Source organism: Corvus cornix, chromosome 10 (genome assembly GCF_000738735.6).
Source record: "Corvus cornix cornix isolate S_Up_H32 chromosome 10, ASM73873v5, whole genome shotgun sequence".
NCBI lineage: Eukaryota > Metazoa > Chordata > Aves > Passeriformes > Corvidae > Corvus > Corvus cornix.
Genome location: NC_046340.1, coordinates 2,379,564 through 2,399,548, shown reverse-complemented (window position 1 = coordinate 2,399,548; position 19,985 = coordinate 2,379,564). Strand labels below are relative to the sequence as shown.

At 41.5% G+C, this 19,985-nt stretch overlaps 1 protein-coding gene across 2 annotated transcripts in view; it reads left to right on the top strand.

Moving 5' to 3' along the window:
- The window catches only part of FBN1 (fibrillin 1), a 145,040-nt gene that overhangs the window by 103,788 nt on the left and 21,267 nt on the right, over nt 1-19,985 (top strand). For both annotated transcript variants that reach the window (XR_005602806.1, XM_039557878.1), the window contains exons 33-45: nt 4,567-4,689; nt 5,250-5,372; nt 7,168-7,293; nt 8,825-8,947; nt 9,516-9,638; nt 10,518-10,682; nt 11,071-11,139; nt 11,259-11,384; nt 12,641-12,763; nt 12,874-13,032; nt 13,901-13,972; nt 16,193-16,318; nt 17,068-17,190. Coding sequence is in view for 1 of the 2 variants with exons in the window: in XM_039557878.1 (XP_039413812.1) it covers nt 4,567-4,689; nt 5,250-5,372; nt 7,168-7,293; nt 8,825-8,947; nt 9,516-9,638; nt 10,518-10,682; nt 11,071-11,139; nt 11,259-11,384; nt 12,641-12,763; nt 12,874-13,032; nt 13,901-13,972; nt 16,193-16,318; nt 17,068-17,190 (1,581 nt within the window). In the remaining variant the exon portion in view is untranslated. The remainder of the gene's footprint in view (nt 1-4,566; nt 4,690-5,249; nt 5,373-7,167; nt 7,294-8,824; nt 8,948-9,515; nt 9,639-10,517; nt 10,683-11,070; nt 11,140-11,258; nt 11,385-12,640; nt 12,764-12,873; nt 13,033-13,900; nt 13,973-16,192; nt 16,319-17,067; nt 17,191-19,985) is intronic.

Here is a 19,985-nt window from a genome sequence, read left to right as displayed (position 1 = left end):
CATGGGCAGCAACCCAGGAGGAGGAAATGCCTTGTGACTTCCACCAGACGACTGGCCCTTGGGGAACTGGACCCAGGCTTGAAATATCAGTGCAACGTCAGTGCGATAAAATGCACAGATATGCAGAGACTGCCAAAAAAATGTAAAAGTCAGAAAATGCTTAAGGGATTTGCATAATTCCTGACAAACAGTACTGATTTATAGGTGGAGTCTGAATTAAATTTACAGTATGCTAAGGATCCTTATAGGCCACTGAAACCCAGTGAAACTTAACAGAAAACAATTCACAGAGTACCTAGAGGATTTCATGCCCAGTGATGAACATGTGAATTTTTTTCAGTTAATGTGCACTCCTGTTCTGTTCAAATGCAAAGGGATGTTTCTAGAGTACAGGTGAGGAAACAGTGATTTACTCCCATGCTCCTCTCCAGCCAGCTTTGATGATCCACTTCCAGACTGGGTAAGGATGTGTTGTGCAGATATTGGCTAGCAGTTTCTTTCCTTTGGTGGCCACATTTTGCAAGCATAGTGCAAAGGGTGGCAGGTACAGATGATGTGTATTTTTACTGCACACACACTGAGAGCCCTAAAAATTTGTGCCACTGTGATTAATGGGAGAGATGCTTCATTAATTGCCAAATGCTTGAGAGAAAAAAATATTTGTCCAAAGAAGAGAACTGAAGGAGCCAACAAAATAGGGTGACTGACAGGTTTTTTTCCCCAGAGTGCTTGGGATTATTATGATGTCAGACCTGCATATTATTTATCATGCGTATTCTCATCTGTTGTAGGCAGACAACTCCCTTAGTATTGATGGGAGTTGTGCAATTGCAAAGCTGAGAACATGTGTGCAGCAGCACTGGGGCACAGTGGGACCAGCTGAGGATGCAGTGTCAGTCTCTGGCTGGAATGTCTTTATTTTCCTTGGCTTGTCACGGACTCATACTGGAGGCAGAAGGAGAAGGTTGATATAAATCAGTGACTCGCTCCTTTACTCTTCAGTGAAAATCCCCATGAAGTCAGTGGGAATAGGCCATCATTGTGTGAAACCCTGCCTGGAGTAGTGTCCTCGTGGGTGCTCTCTGGGTCATGATGCCTTTACTCAGACCGAGTAATGCCTTTGTCTTCAGACAATTAAACGAAAATAGCTGGAGTATTTGAAGAGTGTAGTACTGTTTGTACTGCCATGCAGACAGAACAGGCTGGACTTGTGCTTTTATTAAAGATATTGAGTTAATTTTTCCCCTACAGAGCTCAACTTCTCCTTTCTGTTTCATTCTGTCAAGCCATAATTCAATTCTTATGGCAACATAAATCCATATTAAGCTCCAGTATAAGCAGGCATAAATTCCATTGATTTCAGTTTACACAGGACCATGTTTGGTCTAAGATCTCTTTTGCCTTGGAAATAATTGCTGTGCAATAAATGTAGGCTTATAACTCAGCTGTGCAGTGAAAGGAAAGAATAGGGATTATAGCAAAACAACATCTGAGTGAAATGCAGGTGAAAAGAAGTAAAATCTGGGATGAAGCCAATGATGATGTTTTATATGCTTCAATCAGCTTTAAGTATCTGAAAACCTTTCCATGCATCATGGAAGTAAGCCCTGCAATGTCCCTTTAAAGGTAGATGTATTAGAGAATACATTTTGCATTCCCTATTTGATCTTTGCCCAGGCAAAAAAGCATTGAAATCTATTAAAATTTTTTACTGGAGAAAAGCTGAAAAGCTTTTTTATTCAAAGCAAGTGGAATGGAATTTCAGTGGCTGATGCCTGAGAAAGCTGAGCCCATTATAAATACCCGTATTTGGATATGGATTTATACTTGCAGCTTTCGTCCCAAAGAAGATTCTAAGCTTTTTAGTGTGTGTGTCAAACAGCTGATGGGGGAACAAGTGTCCACTGCAAGTGCCCCAGTGTTGTGGTGCTGCTGTTCCACTGGGAGACGTTAATGGGGGTTCTCAGGTACAATGTGTCAGTGGGTCGCTGTGTGGTGGGATGGAGTCCACAGTCACTTTATGGAGAGTGGAAAATTTGGCTTGGGTTGTCTTAAACTTGAGCCTGAGCATGACTTCATTGCGGTGTAGCTGTTGCATGCAAGTTTCTGTTTGTGTTTGCTGGTGGTTTAAAAAAATTCTTGGCAGAAACCTCTCTACTGGTGATGGGGGTTTTTTGCGGTGTTTTGTTGTGCTCTGCAGGGTATAAGGAAACTTGTGATTATATGTTTTAAAGCATCAAATAATCAAACACAGTGGAGTCTTAATGTGAGCAGTGGTTTAACAGTTTGGGGTTTAAAATCATGTAAAGGTTAAAATATAGAGTGTTTGCCTCAGCTTTTTTATGTCAGTGTATACTGTAGCTGACCTCTCTAAATTCCTTCCAGTCTTTCCCCAAGCCAAAATGAGTTGCTTTTTCTTCAGGCCACCCTTAAGATTTTTTGACAGATGCGAGTTTCCTGTTTTGGGTGATGTTATCTTTGTATGAGTCTCTGCACATGCTAAAGGCAAAACTGCCCTGAGATCATTTGCTCCTGACCCTTTTTTAAGTTTTAAAAAGTAAGTGTCCATTTGCATGTTTTCAGGCCTGTTGGTGGAGTCAACATTCATTAATGGTAGATTCCAGCTGCCAGATTTAGATGCATATGTACACGTCAGCATTCAGATTATGGGAATGCTCATGTCTGGGGCTTTGAGTCAAAGCAATGCTTCATTTAGAAAGAGACGCAGAAAAGTAAGATTGGATGAAATTCCACTTCAACAGACTAAAAAATTTCCAAAAAATTAAAAGCCAACTCACCACAAACCCCCCCACACAAACAAAACAAAACAAAAACCCCAAAAACCAAAACACAAAAAAAAAGGCCCAAAATCTCAACAACAGAAAACCCCAAGAGAGCACAAAACTCACCAAACAAACACTCCTCCCCCTGCCCCCCCCCCCCCCCCCACCAGTGGGTTTGGGGGTTTTCTGGCCTTGAGTATTTAATTTTAGGATAACAGACAGATGTTGTCTGCTTCTTGAAGTCATGTGTTGCCTTTGTGGAAAGGCAAAATATGTGTACCAGGCATAGTGAAAGGACACAGCCTTTTGTCTAGAGAAGTGTGGACAGACAAGCCTAAGGAAGTGCTGTGAAGGAAGTGGTTAAGATGATACCTGGACACTTTCCCCAGTAGCTCCACAACCTTGCCCTCTTCAAAGAGCTAATTGTTTTTAGGTAAAATCATAGGGAAATTCAAGTCTGTGATTTTGGGGCTGAGAATCCCAAAGGTTGCAAAGGTTGATGGCTGATGCCTTTTCTTAATCATCTTCTTGAGAAGGGTCCGAGCTGGGTTTTTGTCCGTGGAATCATGTAGAGTTTGTGAGCTTGTTTCCCCTTTCCATCAGCTGCTTTACAGAGTGGGATGATCTGGCTTACAGCAACATCAAAGTCACCTGGGAGGGCTAAAAAAATGGGTTTCAGTTTTACGTGGTTTGATGTGAACTCTAGATAAATCACATCCTGCATGGAAGTAAAGCACAGTTTGAGAGCTCAGTTACAGAAAATACTGTAAAATCCATAGCTCAGATGTGCAAGAAAATTCCTACCAGTTTTGTTTTAGTTACCAGTAGTAATTTCTGAAAACTTTGCCTTTGAGTTTATACGTTCTCCAAGTACTTATATGGGGCATTAATAATGTTCTGTGAGAAGGAAGAATGGAGTTCAGTTTGGTTTTTGCAGCCTATACATTTTGACATTGCCAGAGAATGCCCAAAAATGAAAATAAGGTGAAAATAGCAAGTACTGAAATAGAATGTGCTGGGATGAACGTGTATGTTGAAGACTGGATGTCTTGCTGCCTGGTGTCTCCAGGGATGCTGACTCTTTCCTGTTGTGTTAGGTGTCCTGAGTTCCTAATAAACTGCATTTCTGATGAGCCCCTCAGCTGTCATGTTAAATACAGTGGTACAGTCTGTCCCCCACCTTCCACACAGCCTCTGGCCAGGCAGAACCTGCTTCATTCCCTGCCTGGGGATAATCCTGGGGGCAGCTGGCTGGCGGTGCCTGGCTGGTGTTCATCAGCATCCGTGCAGATACATGGGGGCTGTGGGAGTGCTACGTTCCAGGAGTCCCTGGGCAGCAGAGTTCCCTCTGAGACTTCTTAGCAAACCATGCAATGTGGAGCCACCAGTGTGGTCCCTCTCTGCAGCTTCTGCCCATTTCTGCAGGATGGGCGCACTGGGAAAGCTGTGTTCTGAGGTACTGTTTTCCTTCTTGAATGTAGGCTTCGGGGTGAACTGCAGCAGCACTGCTTTATATGCCTGTCAGAAAAACAGGTAGTGAGGTAGTGGGGCAGCACGTTGGAAATATGCTACATGCTTCTTTGCTTTGATCCTTTTCTTTTTTCTCTTTTTCTTTTCTCTTCTCTTCTCGTTTCTCTTCAGCTTCCTTTTTGAATGTCATGTTGTAAAGAAATGCATGCTTTCTTTCATGTTCACATTATTTTGCTTGAGAAATTCTAGTGCCAGTTATCTGGACATGAGAACACGTGCTCCATGAGCTCCTCAAACATCTCTGGTTTTGCAGATATCAATGAGTGTGAAATTGGAGCCCATAACTGCGACAGACACGCCATATGTACAAACACAGCAGGAAGCTTCAAATGTAGCTGCAGCCCTGGCTGGATTGGAAATGGCATCAAGTGCACAGGTGAGGGTCTTATGCATTTGTATTTATTTGTAAGGTCAGACAAGGTTCTAGCAATTCTGAAGAAAACAATACCACACCTATAAATTGAGAAGACAAATGGTTATCGAACTTGTTAGGTCGATTTGGCACAATCTATTGGAGGACAAATTCTCCACCATGGTAACTGTGAAATCAGCATTATCTCATATTTGCCTTATGAAACAATGAGAACAGACTGGACCATGGAGAGAGATGTTTTGTGCTTGAGGGCAGCTAATGGGAGGCAGTGAGGGGCCTCCTGGTGCTCCCCATAGAAACAAGGTACAGGTCTTAGTACTGAGTGCCCTGGAGCTTCCTCAGTCACAGTTACCTTGTCAAACTTCTTTGATGGGCTGGAAATAAGCTGTTTCCCACTTTTTCAGTCAGATGGCCACACATGTGTGTGGGTTTTATTTTATGGAAGATTATTTAAAGTAGAGCTTCTGTGTTCCATACACTATTTAAAGTTGTATTCATGTGTGTTTTTTAACTAATGTTTTTTGGTTCTTGGTTTTTTTCCTCCCTTTTTTATTGTTTTAAAGATCTGGATGAGTGCTCCAATGGAACCCACATGTGCAGCCCACATGCTGACTGCAAGAACACGATGGGCTCTTACCGCTGCCTGTGTAAAGAAGGTTACACTGGGGATGGTTTCACTTGTACAGGTGAGCTGTCTGAGGAAAGCAAAGGATGAACTCCAGTGATACCATGCAACCCAAGTTAGTCTATGATCCAATACACAAAAATGGCTTTTAAACATCTGAAATTTTCAGTAATAAGTCGTCATTGATTGTCTTCTCCTTCACCTAGGTTGCCATTGCTTAAAAGAAATACTATATATTATACATAGTCTAAATCAATCACTTTTTTCCACTTGATAAAAGTGAAAAAAATGGCTTTCCTTGTTAGTTGAAGTAAGTGGCAAAATTACTAAAATAATGCTTGATCATGTAATTTGACTAGTTAGTAAACTAGTCCATTGGCTACTCACCTTAATTCTTAAATAATAGGGCATATGCATCAAAATTACTTAATAAAATTGCCAAAAAATGTTTGTCCTTTCCACAAGTGAGTGTGTGATGTCTGTCTTCTTTACTCCATCATCCTGAGAGCCGGTGTCAGGATGCAGTGCTGGCGTGTAGAATGAAGGAAGTAGCTGCTTCTGAAACCTCATTTTATAAACTGTAAATGAGATTATAAAACTTTGCTAGAGAGATGCTTCCCACCCACACTTCAGTCTTCTGCTTTGAGGAACAGCTTAGCTCATGGGTGCTTAGTCATGAGGAGCCCTGCTCTTGCACTGAGGGCCGCAGTGTGCCCGGGGGTGCTCGCTGGAGGCTGATTCTGTTTGGAGCAGAGCTGTGTGACAGAGCTGCTGGGCCAGGTTTTCAGCTGGTGCAAATCAGCAGCCCTCTATCAACTACAGCAGGTTTTTAGAGCATCTGAGAATCTGGATTATCAGGCTTAAGGCTGAATTTGAATCATTCCAAATTCTAAGCAGACCCTGGGATTCTGTTTAATTCTCTCAATATAATTTCATCTTGAATCTGATTCAGCTTCCTCAGTGGCCTTCCTAACCCAGTGCTCTTTGTTAATTTCCTGTGTGATGATTTCCAGGAGTCTGTAAGCTGCACCCTTCAGATGGAGTGCTTACAGAGTTTCTGCATTCAGTATAACTTTTTTTTTAAATTTGGATACTTTATTGTTTGTGAATTCAAGAGGTGTCTGGGACTCAAACTAGAGCACTCAAACGTTCTGTAAGCCCTCTGCCAAAGTGTGCAGTGTGCAGCATTCCCCCTGGTAGGTGATTTTTGATTTACCAGCCATGGACTTCAAAACTCCCGCTGCCAGCCAGACTCTCTTGCAGTAAGGAGGTGTTTGTGTGATGTGTAACATTTCAGCTAGAGAGTCAGGGCCATGATCTAGCTGAAGGTGAGTGGAGTCCAGTAGCAAGGCTGTTTTTCTCATCAGCTGTTAACCTGCAGTTTAGTTCTGGTGAAGTTCTTTTCATGCCACTTTTTGTCAGTGTTTTGATGTTTGGCATGGAGAACTGCCTATTACCATATGTTTCCTCACTGCATAGTAAACCTATTTTTTTTTTCTCAATTACTGCCTCTAGGCTTTGCTGTAATAGAAACAATAACTGTAATAAATTTCACGTGCTCATTCTGAGTCTAAATTTGACCCTGTGTACTGCCTCCAATTGTTGTTAACTGTAGCTATTCTAGGAGTCTGTGCCTCTCTGATTTTCCTTTTGATTAGAAACTGTATTTTCAACATCAGGAATATACAGAGCTGTTACCTGTAGTTACCTCTGCACATAACTAGATTGCAGTTTCTTCTGCACGTGTTCAGATATAATAGAATAATTAAAATGCTCAGAACACTGCGTGCTTCAGCTCAAATGTTGGTGAAAAAACCATCTTCATTGCTAATTTGCAATATCCCTTCCTTTTACAGACCTTGATGAATGCTCAGAAAACTTGAACCTCTGTGAAAATGGGCAGTGCCTCAACGCCCCTGGAGGGTATCGCTGTGAATGCGATATGGGATTTTTGCCAAGTGTAGATGGGAAAGCATGTGAAGGTAATTCTCTGTAAGCTTTAAACAACTTTCAACAAATTCTGCCTTAATAGTGTTTTATGTTCCAATTTTTTACAATTGTTTGCTGTTGTGGTTGTATTGAGAACTGCATGAAAATTTTCAATAGCAGTTGCTTTTCTGCAGTTTATTTGTTATGGACCTCTAGATGTTCATCTACCTGCTGTATATAGAGAGAACAGCTTTTCAAAGCCTATCTTACGATACATTATTTTGGGGTCTGATTAGTGATCCAAATGGCACTGATAGCTGCCATTTCTTCTTGATCATTTATGTCCAGTTCTTCATTTTATTCAAAACAATTAAACAGAAGAGGTTGTTACTTTGCACTGGTGTGTATGAAGCTTAAAAACAGTGATTTGGTAGCCGATACAATGAACATGCTTTGAGGGCTTCTGTGAGGTGCAGAATCAGAGTGTGAAGCCTTGCAGGAAGTTTGTATGACCACAAAAAAAAATCCTGTATGAATATTTGTTCAGTTTCGAAAGTGAGCTGTCAGTTAACAGTTTACAGCTCGTTCATAAGAGCTTTGCATCTGCAAAGATTCAAAACAATCAAATAATAAACATTACCAACATGATTAAGGTCATAGATTTGATTTGAACATTTGAAATCCTTATTTGGTACACTACTGATCAGTTAAGTCAGTCAAGAAGATGCAGCCTTATCATCTGACATAATAACCCATACCAGCTGGTGTTTGATGGAGTTCATAAGTGCATCACTATAAGTAAGATTTTTCCCCTTGAAACATGTTCTGCGTATTTTTTAGTAACCTAGCAAATGAAATAATTTGAGAGTGAATTTTTCTTTCAACTGAACCAATATTAGGTTTTGTAACGTTTCATGAAACAATTTACTTTCAAACCTTTTAGCTCAGTTTAAATAGCTTTTAGAGAGGCTAGCTCCTGTTGCTAAAACAGACTTGCCTTCGTGTCTCAGATGTGTACACTAAGTGCAGTATTTTAAGGTCCTTTGTAAACACACACTTTTTTACTGTATCAGATCAGCTGTTCTTGCTGCAGTGCATGTGGCATTCAGTAAACACTGAATCAGACTCAGTGATTTGGAGGAAAGGCACAAAAGTGCCTGCTTGCCAAACTTTAGATCTGTCAAATGGAGAAACCTGAAGTTCACCTTTAGGCACAGGCTTTTCCCTTGCTGGTGTCCAGCTTTCTGCAGATGGCTGCTGATTTGTAATAAACTTCATTTTATTAAGGCATGTCTTCTGCTACGTTTAATATTGCTAATTGTCAGATTGGCCCACTAATAAGGTAGGATGGTTTCTGGCATAGCTTCCAGAGATATTAGAAGGAGCCTTTTTCCCAAAGAATCATTATGGATTAGGTTCCTTAAGCTCCAACATAAATCTTCCATGTTACTTTTTCTTGTCTTACACGGTGTGCAGCAGCTGTTGTCTTCCAGATCCATGCTGCTGAAAATTTTTGCAATTCTCTGTCTATGTGTAAAGAAGATCAGGAAACCTCATATTTTTCCCCTCCTGTTCCTTAATCAGATATTGATGAGTGCTCACTTCCTAACATCTGTGTCTATGGTACTTGTCATAACCTCCCTGGACTCTTCCGATGCGAGTGTGAAGTGGGCTACGAGTTGGACAGAAGTGGTGGTAACTGCACAGGTAAAACTTGGAACAGCATGCTTTTTCATCTTCTGTTAGTGCCACAGTCAGCTCCTTTTCTTTTAAGAAGCTGTACAAATCAAACTGGATATAGGAAAATGCAGACTTCCCTACTGTATAACACAGGATTCTCCATACCTTTTTAATGCTTCTCTTTAACGTTCTTTGTCAACCTCTGATATCCCCTTAAGAAGGGGAAAAACAGATCAGAGAGAACCCCTCTGGCAGAGATGTGCTGTGCCTTGTACAGTACTTCACAATACTGGATGGTAAGCTATGGCCTTGTCTTGTATTTTTCCCTTAAGTAATTTTTTAGTACTTCATGTGAATCTTGTTCATAGACTGATTTTTTTTCAGGAAAAATGCTTTTTTTTTCTTTTTCCTATGAAATTATGAGTTCATCTCAGACCACTGTTCTTCTGAAACACCTGTTTATTTTTTAGAGCTTTCTGGAGATCAGTATGTCATAACTAATGGATTTGTGATGGTCAGCATATGGTACGTGATATATCAATGGTTTTTAGTGTCCTCGAGTATTTGTTTACCATGTGCTGTTTTTTTCTTGCAGATGTTAATGAATGTGCAGACCCTACAACCTGCATTAGTGGCACGTGTATCAACACTGCTGGTAGCTACACCTGTGAGTGCCCTCCTGATTTCGAGCTGAATCCCACCCGAGTTGGATGCGTTGGTAAGGGACCACTCCTTGTGTCATTTACAAGTGAAGGTCCCCAGAGGGACTGCAAGCCTCACTGCTTAGGAATAAAGTCCCAGATCATGGGAAAGGCCTTGATCAGGCTCTTCAATTCCCACCCCACTGCCCCTGGCTTGGAAGCTGTGCTAGGGCAGCAAGAGCATGTCCAGAGCTGATGCAGCATGCCAGCAGTGCCCCGCTGCCAGAACCAACCCCTTGGGGCTTGTTAGAGCTGTCCACAATTTACAGCAGGCAGGAGACAATTTTAAAATTCAACAAACTTAAGCCCACATCCAGCTGGCCCCAAGATGGCAGGCAAATGAAGTTGTGGCATGAAGCCACCCATGCTCTTGGAGCACTGAGTGCACTTGGCTAGGTGCAGCTTCATGACCAATGGAAATGCTCTTGTATTAGGCTCCAACTGCTTAGTAATCCTAATATTTCTTTTGGTTTTGTTTGTTTAAGAGGGTGTAGGGATGCTTCTCAAATTTAAATATGTTTGAAATGCCTAACATTTAGTAGATGCTTTCCTACTTGTAAACCTCGAGTAGAGGAGAAAGCAGTGGATATCTGGAACTGGAAGGATGTACAAATGTGGGGGAAAATGTGAGTGAAAATGAGAAAAAGCTTGACTGAACTGCCCTTGGTCATGATGAATAAATTTCCTACTTTGTGAAAGGTCAAAAAAACCCAAGGAATGGGGCACCAACAACCTACCTAAGTGGGAAATGCTGGGCCCCCCTGGGCAGCGCAACTCACTTGCTTTGGTGTCCTGCAAGAACTGGGAGCCATCTGTAGGTATCCCTCACCCTGAGAGGATGTGCTGTGTTTTGCTCTCTCCTAAGATGTGTTTGTCATTATGTGCCCTGTGAATAGATACACGATCTGGCAACTGTTACCTGGACATCAAAACGCGGGGAGATAACGGTGGCACCTTCTGCAGCAATGAGATTGGAGTGGGTGTTTCCAAGGCCTCCTGTTGCTGCTCCCTGGGCAAAGCCTGGGGAGTTCCCTGTGAGCACTGCCCACTGGTGAACACAAGTAAGTCTGCTCTTCCTGGCTTCAACACACCAATGTGTTTGTTGGGTTTTTGCCTAATTTAGCCAGGTAGCTCAAATACTGGTGTGCATTTATTGTGGACATGCAGAGGACAGGCTTCCACTGGTCTTAACCAAAAACTTTATTGGTCTTTGAGAAAAATTATTTAGTCAGAATATTATTATCACTTCTGAGCAAGTTTGCTATTACACCAAAAACTACATTATGAAATGGAATAGCAGATGGTGTAACAGAGTAAACCTAATGTCTCCAGCTGGTTAGTTTGTAACTTTACATTTAAATTATCTGTAATAATCTGATCCATTTTCAAAAACAATTGTTCTGAAAATGTTTCTACTATCATGTGCTCATAAATTTGTTTTGTCTTCAGCTGAGTATAAGGTTCTTTGCCCTGGAGGGGAAGGATTCCGACCAAACCCTATTACAGTTATATTGGAAGGTAATGTTTGCAATTTCCTATATTTACATGTCTGAAATTGTGAAACTCTATAGTGAATTTTGGGTTGTTTTTTTTTCATGGAAAACATTAATGAAATGTTTATGGGTTTGTTTGGACAGATATTGATGAATGTCAAGAACTGCCTGGACTTTGCCAAGGAGGAAAATGCATTAATACATTTGGTAGCTTCCAGTGTCAGTGTCCATCAGGGTACTACTTGAATGAAGAGACTCGAGTGTGTGATGGTATGGAGCTTTCACTTAACTAGTCTTCTGCTTTATTCTTTGAAAATAGTGACAGATCACTGTGCAGAGAATTAATCTTCCTTGAAAAGGAGCATAACCAGACTAAGCAGTGTAAAGCTTTAGGGTGGGAAAATTGAGCAAGTTGAAGTCTTGCATTGAGAGTGTGACAATTCCTTTTTGACTATGTTGAAATATATGCAAATTTTGTTTAAAATGATATTTTGATCAAAACCAGAAAACCGTACAATTTTTTCTATAAGTAAAGCAAGTTTGCTAACTGGCTATAAAAAAATAGCTGTTTGTTAATGGGCAGTGATTAAGCAGTCAGATAAAAGAACAAACTTTCCCCATGAATCTGGTGGGCTGATGTGTCCATGTATTTTTCCACTGCTTTTTTTACTCCTGCTGATCTAGTGGCCAACTGAAAATATTGGTTGTACTGCAAAACATTTTCCTTTCCATAGCACAGTCAGTAGTACGTGTCCCATGACGTGCCCCTCTCAGGGTGTACTGGATATAAAACCTTAAGTAACCCATCAAGTTCTAAAATTTCTTCAGGCTGTCTTCAGTCTTCCAGATTGTTAATAATGTTAATGTAGTGCCTATGATGTGCAAAACGCTGCAGAAATACAAAACATTCAGGCCCTAAATTAAGGCTGAACCAAAGTGCTTCATCCATATTGCGCTTACGTAGCTCACCAGAGGCTGAGTGGTGTGTCAAAGATACTCTAAAATTGTAAGGCTGGGGAAATATTTTCTAACTTTTGGGAACTGAGGTGTTTTGGGGACGGTGTGTTTGGTTTTGGTTAGATTTTTTCAAACAAAACTTACTCTCTTGATCAAGTAAATATGACATCTTGTGTTGGGAAAGTTGCTCACTTTCCCCAGTCAGGCAATACTCAGTGGGAACTCCACAGGGAACTGCTTTGGTTCTTTTCCAGATACAAGAATCCAGAATGGAGGAGATCCTCAAATACTATTTTTGTGCAACAGGTGCAAAAGCCAAGTTGCTGTTTCTGAGCTACACAGATGTATCAGAGTTCCACCTTTGCATCACAGCCAGGCTTTCCATGGCCGCCTGTGCTGCTGCTTCCTTCTCTGTGGCTTTGCTCCACCATGACCTTCCTCAGAGCCCCTTCAGCTCTTCTCCACCAGTACCTTCCTACCTCAGGCGTTACTGAAACATTTTTGTTCTCAGAAGCACAATAAGAAAGCTTCTGTGGCCACTCACTCACTGCCTGTTTGTTCTCTCCTAGATGTGAATGAGTGTGAGACACCTGGCATTTGTGGGCCAGGCACATGTTACAATACTGTTGGGAACTACACCTGCATCTGTCCTCCTGATTACATGCAAGTCAATGGAGGAAACAACTGCATGGGTATGTGCTGGGGTTTCTTTAAAGCTTTATCCCTGTGCTTTGGGCCAGGGAGATCATCTTCCCTAAGAGTTGCCTACTGCATTGGCCTGAGGTTTTCTTCATTTTCACAGATATGAGAAGAAGTCTGTGTTACAGAAATTACTATGCTGACAATCAAACCTGTGATGGTGAGCTGCTCTTCAATATGACCAAGAAAATGTGCTGCTGTTCCTACAACATTGGGCGTGCATGGAATAAGCCTTGTGAACAGTGTCCTATCCCGAGCACAGGTACATTTTTGCATTGCAAAGCTGTCTGAAGGCCTTGGTAACATCGTAATTACTATTAGTGAGTGTAACACCATTAGAGATGTCTTTTTCTGCTCTTGTTTGTCTAAAATGAAGGGAATAGTTGTTTCTTTGTCCTGGTGATGATCAGCCCTAGTCACAATGAGGGCATGTGTTGAGTGGTTTGTGTCCATGCTGCTGGGTTGTGCCTCCCCTGTTCCAGTTTCACTGTCTCAGAGACTTCATGGTCTATATTGATTAATCCATCTCTTTGCAAGTGCTTGTTGATCCAGTGTTGAGGTGCTGACCAAGATTTTATTGGTACTGCTCCAACAAATACGGAGTCTGGTCTGCTCTGCCTCGATTGCTGTTTGCCATGAAGGGCCTTTGTGGCAGCCATGGGCTTACAGAGATACCTTGGAGTGCTCTGAGAATGATCTGTGTTGAGCAGCTGAATGTAAAATGTAGGAGTTTCTCTGCTAGCTGTGTGGGCATACATGACTCTTCCGCAGTGGATAAGACTGCAGGACATCCCACTCTGGTTTGAGGTGGTCTGCTTCAAGAGCAGCTTTCTAGACACTTGATTAATTTCCAACTTGTAGTTCAGGTTTTTAGAGACAGATCTGAAGTTGTGTGCAAACACTGTAGTGCACAGGGATAGATATAAGCAGAGCAAAATAAGCATGTGAGCCCAACTGGATGAGAACCCAAGTGAGCTCACATGGTGAGTTTGGGAAAGGGGCTGCCTACCTCTGCGTGCCCTGCAGGTGCTCAAAGAGTAGAAGAATTTTCTCAGCCAGAGGATATGATGAATTTTAGACTGTTGATCAATTCCAAATGCTTTAATCACTGCTTTCTTTTCCTGTTGCAGATGAATTCTCCACACTGTGCGGAAGTCAAAGGCCTGGCTTCTTCATTGACATTTATACAGGATTACCAGTTGGTGAGCTCTAATTTATGTTTTGAACTAAATTCCATGCTACCTCTGCCCAGGGAAGAGGGGAGGTTTGTTTTCCCAGTTTTTGTTTTCATGGGAGGAATAACAATTAAACAGTGTAATGGAGTTCAACCCTCTGTTTAAGTCCAACTTAAGTGCAAACTTTCTGCCTGGCTGCTCCTAGCTGGCAGCAGTGATAGTTGCTGCTTGTAATCAAGGCAACGCACAGCTCCAAAGAAACTGTAATCTGTCCTACATGAGCAGGGCACAGATACTGGGAATGAGAGGCCTGGGAGTAAGGCCAACCAGCATTTGGTCTGAGAGGAACTGGGAGTCCTTCCTTCAAACTAAACCAAGATTTAGTCTGACATTTCACATCAGTGCCCCTGGGTATTGGTTTGACACAAAAATCCTTTTTTCTGCTCAGCTGGAATATTTCTCACATATGTTATTGTGTGTTACATTTGAATCGTGAGTAACAAATTGCAAAACAAAAAGAGGGAGAGAATGAGGAATTCTAGGACAAGGAATTGAGTAAATCCCTAAAGGGACTCCCTTTTGTTTTTATTCACACTAAAATGCAAATGAAAAGCAGATAATGTACCCTGTAACAAACAGAGATGGCATATAGGCAGTAATCAGATGCGTTAGCATGAAGCTGTTGCTGTGATGCAGTGTTTAGCTAGTTAGATGGAAATATTCCAGTAAAGTGGGGAATGTAATTTTTAAAGAGTTTCCAGAAATGTACAATATTTATTATTTACAAGGTCATTTCTTGGAAGCAAAGTTTCCCCTTCTGGCTATTAGCATTAGTCCAAATTATTACCGAGCTGATTGGGCCCCTCATCAGCATCAGCAGGGAGCCCTTGGGTCTTGCTGACACGCACAGGTAAAAGCTGCAGTGCGGTGTTTGCGTGTGTGCAGGGGTGTTGCAGGCTGCTCTGTCTGTGCTGCCACAGCAGGGAGCTGTGCAGTTCAGGAGCCAGTGGAAACAGCAGGGCTGTCCCACAGAGCCCACCAGTACATCCCAGTGCATGCAGGCCTGTGCTGAGACTGAGGCACACACAGCTTCTCACAGCTGTGCAAATCACAGCTCTCCCTGCTGCTTTGGGATCAAGGCTGTAGCACTCAGGCTGCTGCTTTGCACAGGGGTTACTCATGTCCCTTACACCTGCAGGCACAGGATCAAAGGAGAACCCTTTCTGCAGGGGCAGTGCTCTGTGTACCTCTAATATTTGCTTACAGTCCAATGATGTTACTCTCTGTTTGGGTTAAAGTTCTGTATAGTTGCTCCAGGTGTTTGTTTCAGAAACAGAAATAGTTCTATTTTTACTCTTCCTGTGTGTCAGAGGACTCAAAATTACAGAATCTAATGTAGAAAATTAAGGGTTGGATCCAGCAGCAAAAAAACCCCCAAAAAACGAACAAAGCCACAACATTATCTGATGGAAACTCCTGTTAGCTGATCATTTCCCACCATATTCTATGTCTGGGTACCTCAGTGCATATGGCAATGTTTACTAAAGGCAGAGGCTTTGGAGGAGTCTCTGAACTCTCTCATGTCAGAATATTAAGATGTGTAAGGACCCAATAGGCAAGACATATAATTGTAATAGCAGCTGGGGTTTTTTCTGCCAAAATCAGTTACTTAACTGGGGTGTATATAAAGCACTGGCAAGCCCTGGCTGCCTGGCTTAATCAATCTAATTAATAGCATGTTGGCAGCACTTCAGATGTTACCTGTCATTGGCACTTTGAAACTGTTACATAAAACCTTGAAAGTCTTTTCAGATTAACAAGGGTAAAACAGTGCAAAACTAATTCTGGTAAGTGTTTGCATTCAGTCATGCTCTCCTGTATTAAACTGAAGACAGTTCCGTTCTCTCTCTGGCTCTTTCCAGTGACTCCACTGTAGCTCTTGGGAAGGTGATGAGATTCATCAGGGCTGTGGGTGGGAGACATGAGGAAAGATGTGATGCCCTGTGCATTTGTCTGTAGCAGGATATACCTGTAGTACAGTGAAGAGTCAGAACCTGAGAAAGCGGGAAATGCCTATGTTTGCACGGTTTGGAATGACTCACTCACTGTTCAGTTGGGAACATTCTGATGCTTGCATTGTCTGTTTGATAATTATCTTAAAGGGTAAATGCATAAGGACATACTCTGCAGCAGAAGATTCCATGAAGTGCTCAATATAAGTATTAAAAAAAAAAATTATTCTTGCAGATATTGATGAATGCAGAGAGATTCCTGGAGTGTGTGAAAATGGGATCTGTATAAACATGGTTGGCAGCTTCCGATGCGAGTGTCCTGTGGGTTTCTTCTACAATGACAAGCTCCTGATCTGTGAAGGTAGAGTGCTCCTCTCATTCAGAGAAATGGTGTTTCACAAGCTGGCAACTCAGACACTGCCGAGTCAGAGCCCTGCTAGGCATCCTTAATGAGGGGAGAATACTGGTATCAGTGTAATATCTGTGTTAATTCAGACATTTTGAATTCTTTTGCATAGAAAACACCACATTTTCTGTCAGACATCTAAGGCCTTGAAGGCACATGAGTCAGCAGTCATGGGAAGAAACATTTTTTTTCACATTTGACACTGAAGCCAAGAAAAAAACCGTACTCTTGAGTCAGATCATGAGCACTTTTTTTTTAATTCCAAAGTACTTTTTTCTAATGGAACAAATATTTTTGTAAAAAATATAAACAGATGTGTTTTTTATTTCCAGTTTAAACATTCCCTAACGTTGTATTAGTCACTGTAATGGAGAAACTGAAGATAGCATATGAATTGCTGTCATTCTCTGGTGTGAATTATGACTGCTGACAACACGGATGCTGCAGGCAAGGCATTGAGAGCTTTGAGTAAAAGCATCTTCTGTATGCTGCTTCTAAGTGAAACCCTGTTACATTTTTAGGGAGATAAAGTTCTCCTTTTGCAGCAGCTGAAGTAAGGAAAATTGATCCAAATTTTTTGCCTAAAGCTTTGCAGTGGTGTTTACATTGAAAGCTACTAATACCTGTATGCTAAAAAATGTGGTTTTGACATCTTTCCACTGCCAGCTTACTATAAAAATCAAATTCCTCTCTTGTCTTGACAGATATTGATGAGTGCCAGAACGGACCAGTTTGCCAGCAAAACGCAGAGTGTGTGAACACAGCTGGGAGCTACCGCTGTGACTGCAAACCTGGCTACAGGTTCACGTCCACGGGGCGCTGCACTGGTGAGTGCCTGCGGGGGCTGCACACACGAGGGGGTTTTAAAAGGGCCTGAGAAAACATCTCTCCTCTCCAGAAAGTTGGTATTTCAGGAGATGATCTCAACTTCAGGAACTCTTTTCTTAAAGTCTTTTAGGGCATCCCATAAACATGAAGGCAATTCTAGGCCCATCCCATGGATGTCTAAGTGGGAGTTAAAAACCTAAGTAGGTGTTTGTCTTTCACTTTATCCCACCAAATACAAGCATTTTTCTTTAGCCCTTGTCATGTCTAGGAAGGGAAGACCATTTGATTCACTACTTTCTGTATTTTCTGATTTTCATTATGATTTTCTTTATGTGTTTTAGCAATTTATTTTCCACTTGTATTTTTACAAATAATTCACTGCTTGCTGCTGGAGTTTCTGCTGATAAGGTAGACTTATCTGCTTGCCTGTATGCAGTAACTAACTTGAAAAGCTTATTGTTGAATTTCCTAACTTTTATACAGATTTAAACAGGCCCCATAACATTATTTTTAAATACTCACTGAGTGGGACTGCAGTTTTTAATCTATTTACTTTTTCTTATAATATCTTAGTCCAGAGAGGCATTCATGTTATCTTGCTTACTTGAAGAATTGGTGAGATTTTGAAAACTGCAGTGGGTCAAGCTGCTGTAAATATTATATACTATATACATTTCTGAACAACGTAAGAATTACAATGGAAGCTGGTAACATTTTCCTTGGGTTTTTGCTTCTGAGTACTTGAGTTTTAGGAAGTGCACTTTTCCCCGCAGTGCAGTTTTTCATTGTTTCATGTGACCCTTGAGGGAAAAGGGTGTAGGGGAAATCAGAACACTACTATGAGAACTAAAACTTTGCTTTGTTAAGCTATGCAGTGGCACATGTAAATATTCAATATGTTCCTAATGTAATTGTTGTTAAGGGTTCATTGCAGCAGTACAGGAAGAGCAAGGGAAGGTTCTGATACGGGTTACAATTCCAGAGATGAATTGGCACAAACAGTAATACTTCCCTGTATTTTGCTCTTACTTTATATTTGGTGAAAATAAAGTTACACAATTAGAGTAAAAATAAAAGTGGTTGATAAAGTATGTGATCCAGCAAAGGAAGGAAATTCCCAACCACTCTGCTGGGAGCAGAGAGTGGTAAGCACCTTGCAGTATTGGATCAGCCGTGCTACTGCGTGGAAAACGATCACAGCTGAGTAGTTTATGTGCTGTTGAATCAAACCTGATTCATCACAGCCACAGTACTAGGAGCACTGCATTTATCTTACCTTCAAGATTGTGGTAAAATAAATAATTTTTCTTATAAACTAGTTTTTGGCATCACTATTCATTTGCCCACAAAGCACCAGAGAGTCATAGGTTTTCCTTTGTCTCTGCTCTCCTGAGCTGTGAAGATTGGGAGTTCTTAAGGCAGCATTGGCTTTCCTTCTGCCTTCTTCAGACTGTAATTAGCAGCGGTGTCATCAATAGCACTGGGAGAGCTTGGTCCTCAGTGCACACCCATCCAGAGTTACTCGTGGCCCCATGTGCTGTGCAGAGATCCTGGAGATGGGGCTGTCAGGATTGTGCATGTGCTGATTGTCCCTGTGCTAAGCACAGTGCAGGAGAGAGGCAGGAAAACCAGATTTAGTACATAAAGTCCTTTGCAATTAGGAACAACTTGACTCTTACTTTTGCAACAACCTGGGGATGGTTTGCTGAGAAACTGCATCTGCTCAGCTTAGATTGCATATAAAAGAAAATTACTGAACACTAGAGCCTAATCAATTTTAATAAAAGCTCATGGCAGCACCTGAGTTCTAATACTTTGGAGCTGCAGTATAGGAAGGAAGGAAGCATATTGAATCAAATCAGCTCTTCGTGCTGGTGAGGTCAACAGAAACACCTCATTTGAGTCATGTTTCTGATTTGTTGTGGAACAAACTATGCCAGAGAGCAAACATTCTGTTTGTTAACATTTTATTTCATTTACTATTGATAGAATCCTGGGTTCTGCTTGAAAGCATTTGTAACAAGAGTAGCAGGAAGCAGTTGCCTGTTGAACAAGTGTAAGAGATGCCCTGCTATTGTAAGGCAGCAATCACATGCTGGCAGGAGAGCTTGCCCCCTTCTGTGCAGAATTATACAAAATATTCCTGACTCCATATAGCAGTTACCCTTCTTGCTGTTTGAGCTCTGTCCAGTTTATAGAATCACCACATTTCATGGATGCTGCAACACATGTATGTGTACCTGTTTTATCTCTGCATGATGAGTTGATAAATCCACAGTGCCTTTTATCTCCCTGTAAGCCTGGTGAGAAAAGTGTGGTGTTCATGCCCCCCATCTCTCTCCATGAGTTGATCATACAATTTGTGCTACAATCAAATGTGGTTAAATGCAAGTAGGTGCTTTCATGAGAAGAATGCAAACTGTAATTCATGTGCCTTTTTCATACCTCTTGCAGTCAATATAGAGCCCTCAGACTCAGACCCTTTCCAATCTCGTGCCATTAATTCTGCTTTTCAAAGCCATGGTGATATGATTTCCCTCCAGCAAGAATTGAGTTGGCTAAATATCATTTTTATGCTAAATTTTGTTCAGGTCCATTCATACTGGAAGAGGTCATTTACATGCAACTAAGCTCCTTTTCTGGGATTTACTTGGTAATGTTTTTGTCATTAATAAATTAAAAATACTATTTTAAGTCCTGCCATGCACTGGGTACTGTCTTGGTTGCTGCTAATGCATCTTTCCAGCCTTGTAGTTTAGAAGCCTTAACTTTCACTGCACCTCTTTGCTTTCAG